This window comes from Cladophialophora immunda (genome assembly GCF_000835495.1).
Source record: "Cladophialophora immunda strain CBS 83496 unplaced genomic scaffold supercont1.1, whole genome shotgun sequence".
Taxonomy (NCBI): Eukaryota; Fungi; Ascomycota; class Eurotiomycetes; order Chaetothyriales; family Herpotrichiellaceae; genus Cladophialophora; species Cladophialophora immunda.
Window position 1 is genome coordinate 6,944,837 of NW_015622541.1, and position 22,593 is coordinate 6,967,429.

The window sequence follows — 22,593 nt, forward strand, 5'->3', positions numbered from 1 at the left end:
GCAGGGGGGTGAGTGGTGCGAAAATGATCGATGGAGCCCTGCTTAAAAGCGGCGCGGGTACGAGGTCCTAGGGTGGATGCTCAGGTGCACAATAGGAACCGATTTAGTAATAATTGCGCGTACCTCGTCATTTGCTGCCAAGACCAAGATCTACTGATAAACCAAGGCAAAGACTCAGTCACGTCAGTGTAACACCAGCCAACGCGTTACACGGGCAGCACATGCTCACTCTACTCACTCCGACTGTCTAGGTATGCATAAGGCTCTGCGGCGGCAGCCTTGGACCTGCCCCAGATGCCTGCGCAAACAGCAAAGGTTCAATTCTACCGCCGCCGGAATCGCCGTAGCCAACGATAACACCTTCGATGGTGCATACCTCCATGCGTCCTCCCACTCCTCCTCCAAGAACGGTAGCGAAAATGCTCTCCTCCGTGAGGTTTTCAATAGGAAGACACTCTCCAAGACATCATCCACCGAGAGTTCGGGCTTGATAGGAAACACGTTCCTGACCCTTCCGCAGGGCTTTCAAAAATTCGCAGAGGCGTCGGTAATACAATGCAAGAGATTGGTAGAGAGGACGCTCGCCGCTTCCACGGCCGAGCAATACAGAGCAATACCCAGAGATCTTGATAGACTGAGCGACTTGCTTTGTCGAGTAATAGATCTCTCCGATTTCATCAGGAGCATCCACCCGAGTGACGATGTGGCTGCCTCGGCATCTGCTTCATATTCACTGATGTTCCAGTACATGAATGAGCTCAATACAACCACTGGCTTAAACCAGCAGCTGAAAAAGGCCTGGGACATGCCAGAGGTCCAGTCTCAGTGGAGCGAAGAGGAGAAAATGGTTGCCGTGCTCCTGATGAGGGACTTCGCAAAATCGGGCATTCACCTTCCCGACAAACAGAGACGACAGTTTGTCTCACTCTCGAACGAGATTGTACAGCTGGGAACCGATTTTATTAATCAGATGGATCATGCAAGGGAGTATGTCTCATTTACCGTTCGTCAGTTGGATGGTATAGATCCGACGTTGGTTCAAGGCTTCAAAAACCACGAAAGAGCACAGATTCCAGTGTCGAGTAAGTGGTCCAAAATGGTTCTTAGAGCTGCCAAGGACGCTGCAACGAGGAAAGATATGTACATTGCTGAGAGAAGCGCCTCCAAGAAGACCATTGCAACACTTGAACAACTGCTCCTTCGCCGTGCCCAGCTTGCCAAACTTACGGGCTTCGACAACTTTGCACAGATGGCTCTCATAGAGAAAATGGCCAAGACCCCAGAGGCCGTGAACAACTTTCTCGAATCGATTAATGCAAACAACAAGATACATGTGCAGAAGGAGCTTGCTCCACTCTTGGAACTCAAGCGCAAGGTGGACCAAGGCGCTGAAGGATTGAACCCGTGGGATCACAACTATCTCCTGGCAAAACTAGATCAGCTGGAGGGGGCTTCGGGACCTCGCACATCAAAGTCGCGCCTGCAGGAGAGCGCCAGATTTTACTTTGCACTCGGCCATGTGATGCAGGGCTTGTCCAGCCTGTTCGAGTCTCTCTATGGAGTCCGCTTTGTACCAAAGGAGACCAAGCAAGGTGAAGTCTGGCATCCCGACGTTAGACGGCTGGATGTCTATACCGACAAGGAGGAACATATCGCCACCATGTACTGCGATTTATTTTCGCGACCGGGGAAGCAGAGCCATCCCGCCCACTTCACGCTTCTCTGCTCACGGGAAATCTCAGAGGAAGAGGTCCGCGAATGTGAAGAACGCAATGAACCACTGAACAATGGCATGCCGACACTCCTCAGCACCAACCCTACTTCAGGCGTGGCTTTTCATCACCAAATCCCCATCATCGCTCTTGTGTGTGGCTTCCCACAATCCAGCGTACCCGGCGAACCTGCTCTTCTCTCTCAATACAGTCTCGTCTCGTTATTCCACGAAATGGGCCACGCCATCCACAGCGTCCTAGGTCGCACCTCTATGCAAGGCATATCGGGAACACGGGTTGCAACCGACTTCTCTGAACTGCCCTCTGTCCTCATGGAAAACTTCGCTACAGATCCAGCGGTTCTGAAACTCTTTGCGAGACATTGGAAGACAGACGCGCCCATGCCCGATGAGATGCTCAAAGTACTTGCCGAAGAAGGGTCAAAGGAAGCTTCTAGACAGGGTGCGTGGAATAACGAGAGCCAGATTCTCATGAGTGTCCTTGATCAGGTGTACCATGGGGACGGACCTGTTCAAGCCCTCCGGAGCGGGCGGTACGATTCTACCGCTGTATACTACGACGTGTGGAACAAGCACGGCTCCGTGCCCGAGCCGTGGGGAACCTCCTGGCAAGGCTTCTTTGGTCACCTCCACGGATACGGCGCAAGCTACTATTCATACCTATTCGACACGGCGATCGCGCGGCGAGTCTGGACGAACGTTTTTCGCGGCGGCGAGGACAATGGCGCCATTGATCGTGCCAGTGGAGAGAGGTTTAAAGAGGAGGTTCTGAAATGGGGCGGCGGAAGGGATCCCTGGCTTTGCCTCGAGGGATTGCTCGGGGAGGGGAAGGGGGTATTAGCAGAAGGCGGAGAGGAAGCTATGTTGGAGGTAGGGAGGTGGGGAGTCGGTGTCGGGGCTGGTACCCTCGATTGACGCAATGAAGCCGGCTCCGCAGACAAGCGTGGTGGACGCTCTCGTTCAACGTTCTTCCAATGTGAATAGAATTATGTAACCCTTCGTCGCGTCTGTCTTTATATACCAAATTCATCCTCATCTTCTGTCTCCTCGTCGCTATCCAGTCCCCAAATGAACGCCAAACAACTATACTCCGTACTCATAACCAAATCATTTGACTCCCATGCTTAAGCAAACCAGACTCGGAGATCTGGGGAACTGCGATCAATGCATGCTAATCTCCGGATACCCCGTGCCGAGCGAGGCATGAAGCCCCGAACCTGCGGACGCCTTGGGAGTCGTCGAGGAAGCATTCCCGGACCCTGCAGATCCAGTTGTTGTTGGCCCCGACGTCGACGCCGACACCCCTCCTTCTCCGGGTCCTGTATGCAGTCCGCCGCCGACACCATCGGCGCCGGCACCACTCACGTCCGTGGCATAGCCCAGCCCCTCGATGGTGGCCATGGCGGGGTCCATGCCGAAGTCGAGGTCGGCGTTGACAAAGGCGTCGCCGTCGAAGAGCGGGTCCTGGAAGATGGTGGGCATGCTGAGGTCGAAGAAGCCGTCGAACAGCTCGTCCAGGTTGGTGAACTGCGGGTCGTAGATGCCCGGGCCGAACGAGGACGGCACGTCGAGCGCGAACGCGCTGCTGCTACTACTTGCCGCGAGGGGGTTGTGGAGGTGCTGGTGCTGGTTGTTCAGCGCGGATGTCTGGAACCGGGTACTTTTGTTGTAGTTCTGGTACTGGAAGGCGGACATGGGTGGGATCTGGCTGAAGCCCGAGGCATAGCTGTGGTTGAACTGCTGTGACTGCGACAATTTGGGGGAGGTGGTCAACAGTGATACCGGCGTGTTGGACATGGCCCTAGCGATAGCGGCATTCCCAAAACTCTTGCTATTGCTGCTGGTGTGGCCGCTGCTGGGAGAGGATGAGGAAGCCAGATTCCGCCCTGTTCCGGTCGATTGGGCGGCTGCTGCATCGGAGAGTACGTGTAACCCGTTTCCTCCAGGCCCAGCGCCAGAAGACATTGATTTTGTCATCATCGGTGTTGTGGTGGCAGCTCCAGTAATAGCTGTAGCGGGGGTGGAAGCACTGTGGGAATGATGCCCACCATCATGGCGCTTGCCCTCAAATGGTCCAAACTTACACGCAGTGACCTCTGCTTCCATTGCGTTCATGAGCCCCGCCACGCTGGCTTTCCTCACCCCTGTCTGCTGCAAAGACTTCAACGCTTTCCGCCCCAGTCTGGCCATTGCGTCTGCAGTCCACCAGTACATGCTCAAGGCCTCCAAGGTCTCACAGCGCGTGGCGAGATCGGCCTGTGCGCGATCGGTGTCTTCGAATGCGTTGTCACGGAGACCACGGTATGCGACTGTCAGTGCGAGGCCGACTGCATATGGTACCAAGGGAATGGGTTGGAGGGATGTGTGACGACCATTGGAGAGGAGCTCCTGGATCCGATCAGCCGCTGAGATGCGACGGGCGTAGGAGGTCGTAGAGGGACCACCGGCGCGGCAGGAGAGAATTGCAATGACATGGTAGCAGAGTTCGAGGATGCCTGGGAAGAGCGTCAGTGGTACACGATAAAGGTGGACTAAGATCGACGTGGAAAAAGGTTAGGACGACCAGCACAGCTCACTCACTTTGTTCCGAGACGGGAAGCAAGGACAAATCGATACCCTCAGTCAGCGACCGATAAGCTGGGAATTCAGCCTCCCACCCTGTACACTCGGGGTCCGCAGTTGGTCTGTAAAATTCGATGACCTCGTCCAAAAGCTCTCCCAATCTCAGCCACAGATTGATGACATTACTCCTCGGAACCCCATTTTCCAGTGGCGGACGTGCGATGTCAATGTCTCGGTTCGCTATCACAATCGGCCGCCCACCGAGGCAAGCATTGATCTTGTCAAGGGTCCAGATAGTCCACCACAGCATACTCGACTGATCTTTCGGAGATCGTCCCGGCGTGTGGATGTGGAGACCGGCTGTCCAGGCATCGTGGATTGCTTGTGACAGGTGTAATGAAGATTCTTCAATGCCTCCCGGTCCATCGTTGTGTAAATGCATCAGAGTCAGGATCTGGATCTTGGTGACTCTATCAGGTTCCAGATCAGCTTTCATAGCTGCGTCCAATCCGGTATGTAGACTGCGGGCGAATGGGATGGGGTCTAGAAGTGGACCATCGTCATAAAGTCGGAGATATGGCGCAGCCTCCTCAGTCTTGCAGGTCACAAGACATATGGCCTGCATGAGAAATATCGAGCACCGTCCCTCGGTGTAGTCCCGAAGTAGTTTAATGCCGTTCAGGATGGGTAGTAGTCCGTCAAAACACGCAATGTAGGTTGTGACCAGGGCATCCTGAGTTGCCTTGGGCAGAACACGAAAGGCTCCCACGGCTTGCAGATAATTGCGTTGATGACCCGTCAGAGTCCTCCGACCGCCCTCAACTCTGCCATACTTCTCGACATTGAGTGGCGTTTTGTCCCCCGACTTCTGCGGGAGCGGCGGACCAAGGTCCTCTGGAGGGAGGCCATCTTGTAGATCTCGAGACTGTTCGACCCAAGTGCCGACCCTGCTGATCCTCTGGCTGCCTTGCTTTCTCGACGACAAGTCTGTGAGGATGGATTCGGGGTTCAGGTCTCCAACGAAGCGAATGGGCTCCTTGTGAGTCAAATTGGGCAGGACTCTCTCGAGCCCGTCAGAATCTGCCTGCTGCTCGGGCGGGCGCTGGAAGGTGTGATGACAGCGCTTCTTCGCGGCGCGACATTTCTGACATGCGCGTGCGGCTCTCTTGCGGCTTGCGAAGGCCGCAGTGTCGGCCTCCCAGACCACTTGCATCGAATCCCAAAGGCTGTCGGGTATTAGATTTTATAATGATGAAGGGAATTGGTGGGGGCAGAGGCGGCGGATGATCTGAAAGCAGATATCGCCCCGCGCAGCTGCCACGTGACTATATCATAGCCTCCTCACGTGCCTTCGGGACAAAGTATCGGACGGAAAACCTGCCCTTCTCGGCGCAAGCCCTTTAGCGCATCGTCGCTCTACTTGCCCTCGGCTTGGCCACCTGCTGCTCCTTGAACCCAAGAAGCCTCGAGGATTAGCCTCACCAGCTACACCAGCCAGCATCAGATGCCTATGCCTATACCATTGTGTCTACCTGGGTAACCCTGCAAGCCACTGCTGACGTTGAGTCGCCTCGAGAGACTCCGACACTCACTGTTACGCTTGCTTGATATGGTGATGGCTGCACCTGCAATTGCCCTTCTTTCAGCTTCGTTGATTGGCTCTCGGCGCCGAGGCCCCCAAGAGCCGCCATGGTCGCTCTCCCATTTACTATCAGTGCGTCCCGCCAATTCTACCATCTCTCCCAAGCGATGTGACCAAAGGCGCTCCCCCAAAAGTTCGATGCAGAGAATGTGCCAGTAGTAAGTCTCAGGCGCAGAGACCGGCCCCCCCCCCCCCCCCCCAAACAAAAACTCGCTTCGGCAAGTCCAGGGAGGGAAAGCCAGACATGAAGCAAATCCTGCACGCAGAGTCTTCATACAGAGACCCTCGAAGGAGTTGGATTGATATGGACCGCGGTGAAGGTGAAGGTTTCAAACCCTCGAACGGCGCTTGTCATCGTTGTCATGGTCGAAAAGTCAGATGCGACAGGACCCAAGGTCTGGCATGCTCCAATTGCCGAGGGATTGGGGCTCCTTGTATCCCATACGAGAAGCGTCGCCCTCGAAGACGGCCAGTGATCAAGCCTCTTGCCCCTCTCAAGAGCAGCTCAGGATACACCGCGCAGCACAAGCAAGGAGCAACCCTGCAGGAACCCATACGTCCACCGTCGTCATCATTCCCGACGACATCTTATCTATCCACCCTGAACGCTCCACAGCATGCTTCGCAAGCACAAGCGATAATGCAGGACACTGCAGCGGGGACATTGTCTATACAACTCGACGACTCAACTGTCAGACGGCAGCTTGTGGAGATGTTGTCCCAGGATGATGTCGACAGTCGCATCATGCAAAGTGGCGTCCGCATCTCATATGTCGGGCAAGAATACTCCAATATCAACTACTTGATCCGGCACAGGACCAAGAACCCACACGTGCATCATTTTCCTGCCAACCAGATCTCCCGACACTATACCAGCCACGAGCTGGACCGGATCCCGAAAGATGCTTTTGTGCTGCCTTCACGAACTCTTGTGGACGAGCTATTAGATCAGTATTTCCGCCATGTCAATCCTGGGTTTCCCATTCTCGACGAGGACATCTTCATGCGTCAATATAGAGCCCAGAATCCTCAAGATCCTCCTTCTCTCCTCGTCCTACAGTCCGTGCTTATGGTTGGCGCCCATGTGGCACGCGACAGACCAGAACGAGAGTCCCTGAAAGCCATGTTCTTCCGACGCGCCAAAATGCTATTCGATGCCCGTTATGAGTGGAACAGAGATGTTGTGGTGCAGGCCGCGCTTCTTTTGACCTGGCATTCGGAAGGTATTGAGGACGTCGGAGCCAACTCGTACTATTGGGTGGGAATCGCTGCTCGCACGGCTCTGGGGCTGGGAATGCATCGTGATTGCTCCTCCAGTACCCTAGTGGCTCATGACAAGCGCATCTGGAGACGGGTCTTCTGGGTCTTGGTACAGTTTGACGCGATGGTGTCGCTCTCCTATGGCAGACCCCAGGCCATCAACCTCGACGAGTGCGATGTGGCGCCATTGACCGTTGCGGATCTTGAAGGGGTCGGCCGTCTGGCTCAGGTCGAGTTTGTCATCCAATATACCGACCTATGCTCCAAAATGTCAAGGATAATGCGTGACCACTTCCGGCTGAACAAAAGTGACAAGGTTCATCAGAAATCCTTGGCTATTGCTGATGAGATTTTGGCAGACTGGTGGAGTTGCTTGCCTTCGCATATGCGCTCTCGGTCGGCATATTCTTCAATCTGGCCGAAAGTGTTGCTGTTGGCATACAACAATTTCCTAATTCTTCTCCATCGCCCACTGCCAGGTAAAGCAGCGGTTGGCGGCGTGTTTCGGTCGCATGACTCTGGTAGGTTCACGCTACGACTGTGACGTTCATGAGGTCTAATGGATAGCCAACAGATATCTGTAGCTCCGCCGCCAAAACAATCACAGATTTGTTTGATCAACTTCGCGAGAACAACGAAATCCGTTTCCTATGGGTTTCGTCGGTCAACGTGCTCTTCACAACTCTCATTCAACTCAGTGCGGAAATGCGAACAGCCAATCCAATCCTGGCCGTGGACGCCTTACGCAAGTTTGACATTGCTCTCGATAGCCTTCGAACGTTGGCTGAGTACTGGCTTAATGCGGACATCATCTTGCGCCTGTTCGAGGAGAGCTCAGAGAGGCTGCAGCAAGAACTCAAAATAGGCAAAGCGAGAAAGCTCCCACACATTACGCCTCAAGACCAAGAGACGAGCCCTGGCGTGGTCGAAGGGTCAAGTGCTTCTGAAGGAGATAATGACGACCACGACGACAATCCTGATTGCAGTGAAATTTCGAAGATCGACTGGCGAGATCTATACTCCTACAACCAGGACGTTTTGCAGACGGCAGGGGCTCAGAATGCTGAAGCGGACGGTGGAATACAGTTCTGGGACAATTCCGGACTCTTTCTCGCCGACCCGTTTGAGCCCTTTCCATTTCCTTCTTAACAATGCTAGCGACTAAGCCGACAATGATACGATGGATCGGTGCCTTTCCAGAAACCTTTCCACACAGCCAACGAACCTGGCCAAATCTTCTGGGGAGGTGCCCATAATAAGGGCAATAGAGCCTCTCCTCGTGATCCAGAACCCGTCTTCCAGCATCTCAAACCAGAACAGGTCCTTCAAGTCCCAATCCTCAGTCACATCCTCCACGCTACTGATGTCCTGAAGTCCCTGGTCGGTGAAATGCGCAGCTAAGATTGCTCCTCGGCCGGTGAATGCGCATTTGGTCCCTTTGGTGACTTTTCTGAGCTTCTCACGGAACGCGTCTCCCAAAGAATTGAACGCGATATTGACTTCGGGTGTCAAAACCTTGGCCAACCCTGCATATCCGGCGTACATGGCCATTGTATTGTTGTTGAAAGTACCCGAATGTGCCAGAGCGTCCCTATTCCGAGGGTCATAGACAGACATGATGTCTGCACGTCCCGAAAATGCGCCAAAAGCGAAGCCGCCGCCGAGATACTTGCCGAAGGTTGTCATGTCAGGTTTCAGGCCAAGCAGACTTTGAAGCCCGCCAGGCGCCAGTCTAGAGGTCATGACTTCGTCGAGGATAAAGATCGCTCCGGCCTACAAGTGTTTCTTCGCGTTAGTCAACCTGCTAGGCGTTTCGTATGTCTATCGGCAGTACTATACCTTTTTCGCGGACTCCTGAACAGCAAGCATAAAATCCTTGGTGGCAGGAATACATCCTCCGGCTCCTTGCATTCCCTCTACCAGGACTGCTGCGATATCCGGCGTCCCCTCGATAGCGACACGGGTGGACTTTATGTCGTTGTACTTGGCCAAAACCCAATCATCTAGATCGACATTGTTTGGCGCGATCCCGGATCCAAATGAGAAGACTGCTCCATGGTATCCTCCTGTGAAGACGACGACCTTTCTTCTGCCGGTGAACCGCCTGGCAGCTCCTAGAGCATGCATTGTGGCCTCTGTGCCGGAGTTTGTGAACCGGACGCATTCAACATTGAAGCGCTCTCGGATCAGCGACGCGTGACGTTCCTCTTGAATCGTAGTTGCTCCAAGGTTCAGTCCGACCGTGTCAAATGTGGACACGATAGCTTCTCGAATTACCGGGTGGGAGTGCCCATATATGCCAGCCGTCAGCTCCCCAACAAAGTCGAGATACCTATAAGTCGAACTTTTAGCACCGTGTCTTTCTCCGCCGTGCGTCGTCAGTGCTCACCTGTGGCCATCTTCATCCAATACATACGGGCCCTGGCCACATTTCATGCTCAACGGGAAGGGTGATGTATGAAGGAGTGACCGAGTATTGCCTCCTGGTAGACTCTTGACTGCGATTTCGTGTTGCTTCCTCGAATTAGGATTCGCACGCTCGAAACGGGCTCGAGCAGCTGCCAGAGCATTGTTGAGTAGGACCGCTGCGGAGGGAACTTCTATTGATGCCGTCGTCACCGTCGTGGCGCCTTTCCCCCTTGCTAGGCTGGCCTTGTCGACAAGACTATCTGTCAATGCAATCGGGGCCATGTTTTCCAGTGCTTGCAGATGCAAACCCCGAACCTAATTGGTGGCTGAAAGAAAGCCCTCGAGGGCTTTCCAACTCCATATTTGATCAGAATTGAAGCAGTATCGCCCGCATCTGTCCCCTGCAGCCAATTGCACTGGTTCCCTGAAGATCCAAGATGAGTGGCTCGATTGGCCGAAGACGAGTCAACCGCCGAACGATAGGAGCCCGCCGAGATATCAAACTTTCCCACACTGGCGGCGGCGCGTTCGTCAGATAGGGGTGATCCCGTACACAGACATATAGCATTCAGGTTCAAGTTCGGTGCTGGGCAAATTTCTCCACAATGCTCAGAGTCTCCGGGGCCGACAGTTATCTGAGTACAACATCGGCGCTGGCTGACATTGCTTTCGCCGCTGGAAGGCTGCGGGGGCTATGCCGCCTTTTCAACCTCCAGGAATGAACAAGTAGTCAGTCACCCATGCTGGAGAGGCCGTGGCTGATCCATTCTTAGCCTTGTTCTGCATCCTCCATCAGCTGAGCGCTTGGGTGATCGATCATTCATTATTTGAGGAGAGAAACAAAATGGAAGAACATTCTGTCGCTACATCGTCCATGGATTACGTCACCAGCTGGCTGCAGCAACATGTTATGATGCTTCATGAACAGAGAAATTCTTTGTTTGCCGGGCTATTCGTCGTCCTGGCACTGTTGTCATCAATTTGGCGAGCAATTGGTTTATTTGTGTCAAAGGTAGCTTGCGAGTGAGGCTCCATCGCCTCTCACTCGATCTTCTCCCCTGGAAACCAATTAAGTGTCCCATCACTTCTAACGTTGATACCTAGAAATATGCCGTTACGATTCTCAAGGACAACCCGGGTTCAGGTGTTCAGAAGACTGCCATACTTTCTAGGCCGGACAAAGACCTCGGCCCCTGGTGCATGGGCCAGATCGAGCCGCTGCGAGACCTGGATTGGAAGAGGACGAAGCCCGAACGGATTTACAAATTCAATGACACGTACCATCTGACAATGGGTATGCATCTCCAGGACGAATGTGGTGTCACGGTGGACTTCCAATCACTCAGCTAACAGTCGTTAGGGTTGAGAAACACCACTATCAATACCATCGTCCACATGGACCAACAGTATCTAGAGCGCATAGCGGAACGAGAGAAGATCATCACAAAGTACCCTGGTGCGCTGGACTGCCTGCCATCCGGACGCCACATGGTAGACGAGCTCTACACTTATCTCGTGACTGAATACCTCCCGAGGCGATTTCCCACGATGTTCCGGCTGTCCACATCATCGTCATCAAAAGTGCTACACAACCTGGTCACCGCCAAGGACCTGCCGCTGAACCCGCCTGACGACGTACAACAAACGCTCCATCTCATTGCGCTCAACGTCGACGAGGATTTTCTCATGCTCCTGCCCGCGCCGGATGGCGAGGGGTATTCTCTACAGGCTTTCGTGTGGTGTTATCCCGTGGGCTTCGACCCGCAGAATAAAAAAGGCATGAAGCTCCGGGAAGCCCACGCTCCCGTACCCGCGTATAAGCAGGTTCTCGAGACGTCGATGGATCGGTACTTTGCCCGGCTGCGGCCGGGAAAGGTGGTCGAGCGGGTCAATTGGGCGGTCGCGACCAACTCGAGTTTGTGCGAGAGAGGCGAATATCACTTATACTCTGATGACCAGGTATCCACCACGACCGAGATCGATCTCGACGACACCTGGGTGAGGTGTGAACTGCAGACCTTGTTTGCGCTCCCCGGGAGCGGGGGGAGGATCTTGAGCGTGCACTTGTATCTTTACCCGATCAAAGAAATCAAGGAGGTCGGCTTGGCCGAAGACATGTGTCGCGCTATCGACGGCTACGGCAAGGGCAACGCCGGCGGCTTCAGCAGATATAAGCGTGTGCCGGTCTGGGGGGAACAGGTCAAAGAGTTCCTAAGAAACTGACATCGTCTCCACGACCGGCGATGGGAGACTCACGTGGTGTAGGAGAAGTATCGGGCGGAGAAGCCGAAGCGATTGACAGTGCCCGGCTTCCCATCAACTTGAAGAGCGGCCGCACCTGCGACCCTAGGAATCATAGAGATAGACATGGGTGCAGGAGAATGGAGTTGAGCACTGCACATATAGATCGGTACTTGTCACGACGAGTAGAGGGCAAGCGGACTAGAGAAAAACTAACAGAGCATGCGAGATGACCACATATTTTCGCAATCGCGCATCAGCAAAGCGGTTCCTCGTGGGTTCTTGCGCAGACAACAATAATGATTGAAGTCCTTTTCTATTTTGCATCTATAGCCCGGCCAAGGAGCAGAGATTCTTCCCACGAGCCGTTACACCCCATGGTCCATTAATAGGTCAACCGCTCGTAGCCGTCATCCGGCCGATCAAAGTACCAGGTTAGATCAGCACCGTCCAATTCCCGTCTGGTGAAGCCATTGCCCAGAAACGCCCAGCGGTTGGGCGCTGTGCCTGTGGCCGGATCTTCCTGTCGTCTTGTCCACTCCCAGTCTTCGAATCGAATGTTGTGGACGTCCAATGCCTCGAACCAGTGGATGCGGCTGCCCGGCCACAGGGCGGTGACCGGGCCGCTCGTCCTCCCGTTCTTGAACCAGCTGCGACAGTCATCAGCCCAGGCCATGCGGGGCATGAAGGCGTCGACATGCTGGACAAACTCGTCGATCGCGGCGAGCGAAGGGGCGAACGATTTGTACCCCTCCACCTGGCACTTGTGCATCATGCGGATCATGTACTTGGTGAGGTGCTCGATGATGGGGATGGCACTGCCGTGGCCGACGGGCGAGTTTGGGCCTAAGAACATAAAGTAATTGGGCATATGGGCGGGCGTCAGCGACAAGTACGCCGTCGGTCGCTCGGCCCACAGGTCGCACAGGTCGCGGCCGCCCAGCCCAACGATGGGGAAGCGCGGGCGGAACGACAGATCGAACCCGGTCGCACAGATGAAGACGTCCACGTCGATGCGCTCTCCGTTGGCCAGAACCAAGCCCGTCTCATGGACCTGGACAATCTCCGTTCCTGTCACCACCCGGACGTTGGGCTGGGTCAGAGCCTCCAAGTACCCTGTCCCCGGTGACGGTCGCCGACAGCCCACGCCGAACTTGGGGATAATGAAGTCAACCAGCGGGTTCGCCGATCCTCCAAGCTTGGTGGTCATGTCCTTGATCGCAAAGGCTACTGCCGCCTCCTGTTCGGGCGTGCTGCGGTGAAGCATCCTGAACCGACTGTTGAGCTCATGCTCGACGTCCTTCCTGAACCTGAGGTACCGCCCAGGATTGTGCGCAAAGTCTTCCTTTTGTTCGTCTGTATATGCAAAGTTGGTGCCGCCTGGTCCGGCGTACTTCGACCCGAAGCCGGCAGTCACCCAGGTCGGCGTGCGGATGAAGGTGGTGAGATGCTTGACTTCGGGCTGGATCTTTGCGACGACTTGGATGCCACTAGAGCCACAGCCCAGCACAGCCACCCGCTTCCCCTTGAGCACTGTCCCCTCCTTCCACGCCGCGCTGTGCATCAAGTCGCCTTTGAAGCGATGCAGGCCCGGGATGTCCGGCCACTTCCAGTTGTTCAGGTAGCCGGACGCGTTGATGAAGAAGTGGCCGTAGTCGGATGTTCTCTCCCCGGTCGTCAGGTCTCTAATTTCAAACCTCCAGACCCCGTCCCGGTCGTCCCAGCCAGCCTTGGTAACCTGTTTTCGGAACTGAATGAACTTCAGCAAGCCGTGCTTGTCTGCTGCACGCTGGAAATAGGCCTCAATCTCCGGCTGGGATGAGTAGTACTCGTTCCACTCCGGATTCAGTTCCCACGAATACTGATAGTTATGGGAGGGTATGTCGCATCCACAGCCCGGGTACCGATTTTCATACCACGTTCCACCCACAACTGCGTTCTTCTCATAGATCTGGAGTTCCGCCTTCTTCATATATTTGCTCACGGCCCTGGCGACATTGAGGCCACTGGCACCCGCGCCTATTGTTATGATTCGTATTGGCCGCGGATCGTATAACGGTCGCTCCGGCACCAGGTAAGAATCATTGTGTGAGAGCGATCCATTCAGGAACGGAGTTGCTCCATCCTCGTTGTTGCTGACGGTCATGCTGATTCAGGTTTGTATGCAAATTTTCAGCAACGCAAATCAGTCTCCTGTAGAATCCTGGACCCCAATTCGACAGAGCTCTGCTTGAAATGTAAGGGGGACTTGCATAGCGGGCTCAAAGGAAGTGGCGAGGCTGTCGGTGGCGGTTGTTCGACGTGAGTTGCTTCACAACGGTGCTGGCTGTTTCATGATTGGCCCACGGCGCCGAGCAAGGCTGCGAACAGGGACTCGTTATCATCGCGATGATTGCTTGATCCCAACGCGAGGCCAGTGTCCTCGAACGCCATGCCCCTGCACGCTCGCGATCGTTCAAGATTCCTAGGGAGAAAGGCCCACCGAGTTCTGCCGCCGAGGAAGACCGAATCAGTTATTTCAAAGGTTGGCACATGGTCAACAAGGTCAGATAGCCATGACTTTTTCTTCCGATCACTACGAGCGGTGTTGATTTCGATTCGCATCAGCCGGCGAAATGGGCGATTATTCGTCGATCAACATATGCCAACAGCCCGCAGAACTTGGGGATCTACTGTCGCGCTTCAACCTACAGGCAGCGCCCGGCACCGACATCTATGCAACCCCCGTTCCGCCCATTCGACATGTATTCTCAGCACCGATAGTCTATCGCCGGATGCCAAAGCAATCCTTCCAGTTTGCTGGGGTCACCGTTCGGTGCCGATGGGCATTCCAATTCGACCAAGGCGGCCTCGTCTTTGTTATCCCAAGAACAGCAAACCCAGAGCCTGATGCGAGGAATGCGCAGAATCCAACCCAGCATCCAGAATGGGTCAAAGTCGGCTTTGAGGTCAACGACGGCGCCGCGTACGTGAGCGTTGTGGCCAAATCACACGAGAATTGGTGCGATTGGAGTCTTGTTCCGCTGTCAAGTGTTCCAGCCTCGAGCGAAGAGGTAGAAGTGAGTCTTCAGCTCACGCGTGAAAAGAACGCGTTGATGGTGTGGTGGGTGCCACGGAGAGAAGACAAGGTCCTGATCCGCAAAGTTCCATGGGTCTTCCTGGAGACCGAAGACGCGCAAGACTCCGAAGCCTGGGTCGGGGTGTACTGTGCCAGGCCCGACCCTGATAACGAAGCGAGAAAGGGTCAGGCCAGCCTCGTCGTCGCGTTTGAAGGCTTGGATGTACGAGGGTGAGCAGCGACTCGTTCATAGTCATCCTCCTTGGGAAGCGCTCTGGCCTCCAAGGTGCAATGTCCCACGCACAGCTGAAATGAGTACCTCGTTCCCCTGAACACTAGGCCAGGCACAGCTATGGTGGGTATCTATCGATACCAACATAGGCAACTTTATGACAGAGGCATATACGGGGTATAGAAAGAGCAAGTAAGCCGAGGCTGAGCTGGAGCATATATCACGTGAACATATAGTGGAGCCGCTTGTTTCCCAAATCGGCAGAACAAGCCGGAAACGGATCCAGCCTTGTCAGGTCGAACTCGGACACCTCCCCGTTCCCCTATCTGCGATTGCGGGGCTTTCCTGGCGCGGCCCAGGCACTGTGTGATACCGGCTGCCGAACATCCGAAGAGCCTACCGCCCCACCGGTTCATGCCCTTTACTGGTCCCGAGTTGGTCGCCGACGCTCGCAAGCGACCTGTCGAGCCTTGTGGGCAGCAAGACTTGGCTCTCTCTCTGTGTCTGGACTTGGGTGATTTGGACTCAACTCTGCTTGGCTCAGAGCAGCTGGCCTGTGCCGAGGGCGCCAGAAACACATATATTCCGGTACGAACTAGTGTCGTGCCCCCCTCAAACCATGTCCTGTCGACTTGCATTGGCACACGACACGATCCAGCATGGCCATCAGCACTCCTGTTATTCGAAAGGTCCATGTAACGGCACCTATCGAAGAGATCTGTAAAGTCCTCCGCGAAGACGGGGTTGTCGGTGAGTTTTCCCGGCCTCAATAGCCACGCCATCGGTGATATCCACCAACAATCTGTCAGTTGTCGAGAATTATGCACCACAAGGCTTTGTCGATGCCCTGAATGCTGAGGCGTATCCTGTGTTTGAGAAGGTGCGCCAGATAGGCAATCCTAAACACGTCGCTCAAGGCAAGAAGAACTTCAGACCAGCGGTAAGCCCCCAACCCTTGGTTAGATGGTCAAGGGGAATGTTAAGACGGCCTCGATAGAACACCGACGTCATTCTTGGTCTTGCAGGAAAGGTTCCTACTGCCAGCATCAAACTGTGAGTCGTTGTTGAGCCATGTTCTTCCAATCATGCTCACTCTGTCATAGCCTGCAACATCCTGTTTGGCACGGGGTGATGGAGCATTTCCTGGTCAGGGAAACCTGGGACTGGCTCGGGGACGAAAAACGAGTGAGGAAGGGCAGCTGTACGTTAAAGTTGGAGGATAGGTCACGGTCACGATATGAGCTGACACATCTTCACAGATTGGCTGCAAGCCTGTAATGGCTATCGTGTTAGACCTGGTGCCACGGCGCAGTATTTGCATCGGTATGTCCCTGACCGGATTTCGACAACTCTCCTAATGAATTTCCTGTAGAGATTCTGCTCTGGCAAGCACGCAACGAGAGATTGGTTTGGATAAGAACCCCATAGGTGGTGAGTACGGCCGCGACTCTGGTCGAGCTTTGTTGACCTTGTGTAGTGGGGGGCTTTGTAGCTGGGACAAACGTTACGGCACGGAATGGCGGGACCAATATCATCCCCGGGAGCCATCTCTGGCCGTTGGACCGCATTCCCCGCCCGGAAGAGGCCGTGGCTGCGGAATTGAAGAAGGGGGACGGAGTATTCTGGCTCTCTACAGTCTTTCACGGAGCGTAAGTTCTACTCGCTGAGCATATTGATACCAGCTGATCAATGCCACGCAGTGGAGCAAATGTCTGCGAGGCCGATGAGCCGGACGCCGAACGGATGATGTATGGATACTTTGGGGCAGAGGATACCTTGAGACAGCCCGACCTTCAGATCCTCAGTGTTCCCCCTGAAGTGGTGTTGAAGATGCCCGAGATTGTCCTCCGGATGGTGGTGAGTGTATCGAGCTTGGTGAATCGTAACAGATTGGCGCACTGACACATCGAGAAGGGATTCATCCATGGTGGGACCGGGTCCGGAAAACTGGGGGGGTATGATCCTATTGATGTGTGGGAGCCTGTCGCCGGCAGGTACACACCACAACCTACGTATACTTGGGATCTCGGTAGTCATTGAATTAAAGAGATTTTACTGGCAATTTCTCAGCGCTGGGATCGTTTAGTTCCTACTACTACTACTCTCTACCTGTAGTGACCCAATCTGTAACATGACTTTGACATGCCTTATGCTCGCAATAGCGTCGCAGCCCAGCCATGGCCAGAAGTATGCGACTCTGAGACCGTCGCGATCCTGAGTTCCGGCTATGTTGCTAACGACCTCGCGAGCAGTAAGAAAGATGCTGGATCTTTACTCTTTGCCAGGTGTAGCAACTGCTGCCCTCGCTGCATAGCAAGTGTCGAATGCGCTGGCCGTCTTGACGAGTAACTATCGCCCCTCTGCTCAACATTTCGACTGGGCCAAGCTGGGTTTCGTCGCCGGCGCCGAGGATAATAGAGCCTTGTTGACTCCGATAGTGGCAAGGCTTAATCGACAACCCGATAAGGCAATGGTTGCTTCGGCGCCCGCGATTGGACAACGGCTCCGAGAGCGGCCTGGCCGTGCACATTAACCCAGGACATAGGGAAATTCCACCTCGTTACGGCTGTTCGTGTGCATCTTGCGCTTCCAGCGAGATGAAGCATCTGCGTACCATCACAGTGGGTGGTAGCAAAGTTTTGCTTTATCTCGTTTATCATGGTTGACCTCTCCTGCCTGGCAGCCCTATCTATTGGTGAGAGCCAAGCAAGACAGCCTACAACGACGTTGGACGGCGGTGGATGAGACTGGGTGATTCCTATAATTTGACCGAATCTGCACTGGCGACGAAAAGGTGCCCATCACCACACAATAACCAAAGCCTGCACCACGAGCATAATGGACGACAAATGGCTCGCTCCCCCTCCCACGGAGGATGACAAGCAACTAGGGGTCAGTTGTGCTACGCGTATCCTCGCGATCAACAGACCTGGGAGGTTAACAATTTTCTTAGGTGGTAACCCCCATCTCCGTTCGCTCCTCGGAGGATGAGACGAGAGAAATCGAAGCCATGAAGGTCCATCGCCGTCTGTCCAGCCGGCAGGTTCACCTTTCTGCCATTGCCGGTACCGTTGGAGCGTGAGACCCTTCATCCTCACCGCAGTCTTGTCCGGGCGATTGCTTACCGTCCATCCAGCGCGCTGTTCGTGTCGATCGGTGGCGGCCTCTACAATTCGGGCCCGCTGGCGCTGCTTCTAGGTAAGACGCATTCCAAGGCAAACCGGCATGCTTCTTCTAACGGGTGATGAAAGGATTCATGTGGTGGGCCACGGTCATTTTTGCCACCGCTCAGTGTCAACTGGAAACAGTGACCTACTTGTGAGTTTCTCCGAGCAATTAAGATGTTGGGTTGCCTGCTCATCGGGGAACTCAGCCCATGGGATGGCTCTTTCATCCGCATTGCTGGCCGGTGTGTCGACACAGCCTTCGGCGCGGCTGCCAGCTTCAACTACCTCTTCTTGCTGGTCACCGACATCATCTTCGAATTGACCATCTTTAATACGGGTGAGAAACTGCGCTTGAAAATTTGGCGAAGAAAAGACAAACGCTTACCCAAGATCACCAGTTGTCGGGTACTGGGACGAGGATCTCAGCCCAGCCATAACAATCTCGGCAATGCTGGCCTTCTATTTCATCCTGAATATCTGGAGAGGTATGGGAGCCCCGAGTTGCCCGTACCCCTCTGACGATCATCTAATAACCTGACTTGTAGTGGATTGGTATGGAGAGGTCGAATTCTGGATCGGGATGGGCAAGGTTCTCCTTGCCATCGGTTTTCTCTTTTACACGTAAATCTTCTCCCACCCATAGAAAAAAAATCGAGGCCGCGACTGACATACGTCTAGCTTTATCACGATGGTCGGGTGGGTCTGCAACCACGACAGCACTGTAGCTCAGCTAATTCACCGTTGTTCAGGGGGAACCCGTTGCACTGGGCTTTCGGATTCCATTACTGGAAAAATCCAGGTGTCTGGGTCGGAGAGTGAGTCGTCCTCGACGCTGTAGAGAATGGTGCTGACTATACGCGCAGCAACTCGGTTCAGCAATTTGAAGCTGCTGTCAAGGCTGCGATCAAGGCAGGACTGTGGGTCACATACGCTCTCTGTTTTCCGTTTTGTCACTGACTAGAAACCCAGGATCATTGTTGGCCCCGAATTTGTCTCCGTCTTAGCCGGAGAAGGTACGGAGAGCACCTTACCCTGGCTGTTCATGGCTGAATTGTCGTTAACTTGGCCACAGCGAGAGCACCAAGGAAAGTCGTGCCACGAGCTTTCCGCACACTGCCTCACCGTCTCCTCTTCTTCTATATATTTGGCGCGCTCTGTGTGGGCATCCTCGTGCCTCACACTGACGAACGGTGAGTTCGCTTTCCATTGGTCGGCCATTCCGACTGACCACGACGGTCCAGGCTCCTCGGTGGCGGCAAATACGCCGCAAAAAGCCCGTATATCATCTCAATGGTCATGCTGAAGATCCCAGTTCTTCCGGTGAGTCGTTATTTTCCTTCGGCCATGAAGACCCACAAACTGACTCCGTCACAGTCTATTGTCAACGCGGCTCTTCTAACCTCGATCTTGTCGGCCGGTAACAATTACGTATTTGCTGCGAGTCGCTCGTTAGTGGCAATGGTTGACCAAGGCCTGTAAGTATCCGTCATGCTGGTCCCGGCTGTTAAGCCAGATATAAGAAGCGCAGGTCTTAATCGAGCGAATATAGTGCGGTGCGCTTCTTCGCCAGGAGAAACCGAAAGTGAGTGTCCCTCCCTTGACCTTTTGGGAGGACTAAATCGGCTAAACAAGTCTCAGCGGAGTTCCCTACATCGCGGTCATCTTCGTCCTGCTCATTGGATGCTTTGCCTACATGGCCCTCGGTAGCGGGACGAGCAAATTCCTCGACTGGGTTATCACCTTCGCCACGGCCGCTCAGATGATCAACTGGTGTGTAAGTACATGCTCTCATCCGAATGGATATGACCAGGCTTCTCAGATGATTAACGTCACAATAGGTCATGGCGGTGACCTGGATCCGCTTCAATGCCGGCCTCAAGGCCCAAGGGGTAAACCGCAAAGAGTTCCTCCCCGCCGTCTCGAGGTGGCAACCATAGTAAGTCCGTCCCGATGATGAATCTCTGGACCATCCAAACTAATTACGTCTCCTAGTGCCGCGTGGTATACCCTTTGTTGCTCGTTCGTCATGCTTTTCGTGCAAGGCTACGGCGTTTTCAAGCCAGGAAACTGGGACACTCCGACGTTGTGAGTTTCATCAGCTAGCCAGCTCAGTCTCCATGGATTGTCGTTGACCTTTTTTTTGCCTCACAGTATTTTCAACTACGGCTTGATAGCTGTCTTCATCATGTAAGTGCCTCGTCGCCCTCTTCGCGCCGCCACGGGTAGCGACTCCTAGCTAACCTGCAGGGCACGTCGCAGCGTCTTTACCGTGGTCAAGGTAGTCAAAAAGACAAAGTTCATCAAGCCCGAGGAAATCGACTTCCGCACCGACGTCGACATCATCGACAAGTACGAGGCGGTGCTCGAGGAGGAAGACACGGGCGAGAGGACCAAGATGCAGAAAGTCATGGCCAAGATTTTCTAGATTCATCACGCCCCGCCTTGGACCGACTTCCAAGATTCGGAGAGCAGGATCAAACTTCGGGTAGGGAGGGTGTGTAGGACAGCAAACGTGGATTTCCCGACGTGGTTGTTTTTGGTTTTTGTCCTAGGGGTGTTGACGAGGAGAGCGAGGCTTACCTAGCTTCTTACTGGCTTGGAGAGAGGGACCAGAGCCTATTATGAACCTCATGAAGTGACCAGGTAGCTTTCACTCTTTCGCTCGTCTTTGCAGTAGAGTTAGACGCCCACGCGATCTGAAGGTGTTTCATACCTTTTCCACGTCCTGACCCCAGTTTCCTCCGTCGCTTCTCCGGTTCCATAAAACATATATATGACCACAGGGGCTCAAGAAGGGCCCGCAATTTCTAAGAATATTAGGGATAATGCAGGATTCCAAGTTAGCGCTCATTCGCGGATCCTTATCCATTTTCTTTTAGCGCTCCGGACTCTACGATACTTAAGGTGTTGAGATTCTAGTTTCTAGTTGAATTTTCACTTGGATACGAAGAGTCGTGGTTCCGCTTAGGGGTCAATATGGTAGCTTCACTAAGGAATATGACTTGGAACTTATCAATGTGCTACCTGCTCACATCCACCAACTCCTTATTTCGTCGCCCGCGTCATGACCTTTGGAGTATCATGTATTGCATGCGTGAGACCTAGCATCAGAGGAGCCGCGCAGGACACCATAAGGCAAGAAAGCGCCATCTAATGGACGGTAGGTGAGAAGGACAAAGGGTGTGTTTGTCTGTCTTGTGATTGATGAGCTCAGTACCTATGGCGTTGGTGGCGTGACTGGCGTCGATGTGTCCTCGGCGGCCGTTACAAATTCTATCTAGCAGATGAATCCCTAGGCCTTCTTCTTGACCAACAACAACACGCCGTATACAGCCGCCTTCATTTTCTCCTTCCCTTCCTCCACGCCCGCCTCATGTAACAGCTGCTCGATCTTCTTGCGCAGGATTTTGAGGACGTCCCGTTCCGTGCCGACGTCGTCTGGGTGCGCCTGGCGCCAACGCGTCTCTGCGCTCCCCGTCGCCATCACCTTCTCGAACACGTCCAGGTCCGCTTCAGGCATGCCCACAAAGAAGTCTTCATTCGGATCCCACTCCTTGCGAACGAATGTTGTCTGGTCGAACTCAACAACGGGCTGGGGTAGAGTCCACGGAAGGGGGAGATCAACGTAGCGGCCGCGCACAATGAGGGACCCTGGCTCGAGATAGGCCTTCATGTCACGCTCCTGGTGCTCGTCAAAGGCCGCTTGGATGGCGGCAGCGTTGGGCATGGACGGGTGAGCACGGATCTCGCCGCTCGTCCAGATGGCAACAGTGCCTCCCGGTTTGAGGACGCGGGCGGCGCTGGGCCAGAAGCCAGACATGTCGAACCAGTGAGCGGCATTGGAGGCAGTGATGAGGTCGACGCTAGCATCTGGGACCGGTGGAGAAAGGTTGGCTCCGAGTTCCTCCGCCGTGGAGATTTCGAAACGTGCGGGTTCAGAGGTGGAGGAGACGACACCCAGGGAGCGAGCGATGGCGAGCATGCCTTCGGAAGGATCCAGGCCGAGGACGTGAGCAAAGTGAGATGCGAGCCCACGAGCCGCAAGGCCGGGGCCACAGCCGACATCAAGCAGTGTGTCGAGACCACCCCCAGTGGATTTGTGATGGTCAAGGACGGTTTGATACACCTTTGGATGGTAGTCGCGGCGAACTTGGGCGTAGATTTTGCCTTGTTCCTTGTTGTAGGAGCTGAAAGTCTTCTCCTTTGGAAAAGGGGCCGAAGCGGACTCTGGCTGAGACATGGTGCTTTCCAGGCGGCAGAACAGGCAACTGGAAAAGAGTGGTAGGCTTC

The 22,593-nt window shown here is 54.4% G+C and overlaps 6 protein-coding genes across 6 annotated transcripts; 3 read left to right on the forward strand and 3 right to left on the reverse strand.

Moving 5' to 3' along the window:
• Positions 1 to 177: 177 nt before the first annotated feature.
• On the forward strand, positions 178 to 2,776 carry PV07_02028 (uncharacterized protein). The gene has a single exon (XM_016388614.1). The coding sequence runs from the start codon at positions 254 to 256 to the stop codon at positions 2,645 to 2,647; it is 2,394 nt and encodes a 797-aa protein (XP_016255542.1). The 5' UTR covers positions 178 to 253; the 3' UTR covers positions 2,648 to 2,776.
• PV07_02029 (uncharacterized protein) lies at positions 2,615 to 5,525 on the reverse strand. Its single transcript, XM_016388615.1, has 2 exons — positions 4,313 to 5,525; positions 2,615 to 4,227 (listed from the first exon to the last, which is right to left on the reverse strand). The coding sequence occupies exons 1-2, from the start codon at positions 5,505 to 5,507 to the stop codon at positions 2,894 to 2,896; spliced, it is 2,529 nt and encodes an 842-aa protein (XP_016255543.1). The 5' UTR covers positions 5,508 to 5,525; the 3' UTR covers positions 2,615 to 2,893.
• Positions 5,526 to 6,471: 946 nt separating this feature from the next.
• PV07_02030 (uncharacterized protein) lies at positions 6,472 to 8,345 on the forward strand (the record flags this gene model as incomplete). The annotated part of the gene is made up of 2 exons (XM_016388616.1): positions 6,472 to 7,717; positions 7,771 to 8,345. The coding sequence occupies exons 1-2, from the start codon at positions 6,577 to 6,579 to the stop codon at positions 8,343 to 8,345; spliced, it is 1,716 nt and encodes a 571-aa protein (XP_016255544.1). The 5' UTR covers positions 6,472 to 6,576.
• A 12-nt stretch (positions 8,346 to 8,357) lies between these two features.
• On the reverse strand, positions 8,358 to 9,887 carry PV07_02031 (uncharacterized protein; the record flags this gene model as incomplete). The annotated part of the gene is made up of 3 exons (XM_016388617.1): positions 8,358 to 8,969; positions 9,036 to 9,528; positions 9,586 to 9,887. 3 exons carry the CDS (start codon positions 9,885 to 9,887, stop codon positions 8,358 to 8,360), a joined length of 1,407 nt encoding a protein of 468 aa, XP_016255545.1.
• A 562-nt stretch (positions 9,888 to 10,449) lies between these two features.
• On the forward strand, positions 10,450 to 11,828 carry PV07_02032 (uncharacterized protein; the record flags this gene model as incomplete). The annotated part of the gene is made up of 3 exons (XM_016388618.1): positions 10,450 to 10,617; positions 10,710 to 10,899; positions 10,966 to 11,828. The coding sequence occupies 3 exons, from the start codon at positions 10,450 to 10,452 to the stop codon at positions 11,826 to 11,828; spliced, it is 1,221 nt and encodes a 406-aa protein (XP_016255546.1).
• A 9,767-nt stretch (positions 11,829 to 21,595) lies between these two features.
• On the reverse strand, positions 21,596 to 22,543 carry PV07_02033 (uncharacterized protein; the record flags this gene model as incomplete). Its single annotated transcript, XM_016388619.1, has 1 exon — positions 21,596 to 22,543. The coding sequence occupies one exon, from the start codon at positions 22,541 to 22,543 to the stop codon at positions 21,596 to 21,598; it is 948 nt and encodes a 315-aa protein (XP_016255547.1).
• Positions 22,544 to 22,593: the final 50 nt, after the last annotated feature.

Excerpts from the sequence above, each read along its gene's own strand:
- PV07_02029 (XM_016388615.1), bottom strand. The coding sequence starts at position 5,507 with ATGCAAGTGGTCTGGGAGGCCGACACTGCGGCCTTCGCAAGCCGCAAG. Across the intron at positions 4,228-4,312 it reads GCTTCCCGTCTCGGAACAAA|GCATCCTCGAACTCTGCTAC; the intron begins GTGAGTGAGCTG and ends CGCTCTTCCCAG.
- PV07_02028 (XM_016388614.1), top strand. The coding sequence starts at position 254 with ATGCATAAGGCTCTGCGGCGGCAGCCTTGGACCTGCCCCAGATGCCTG.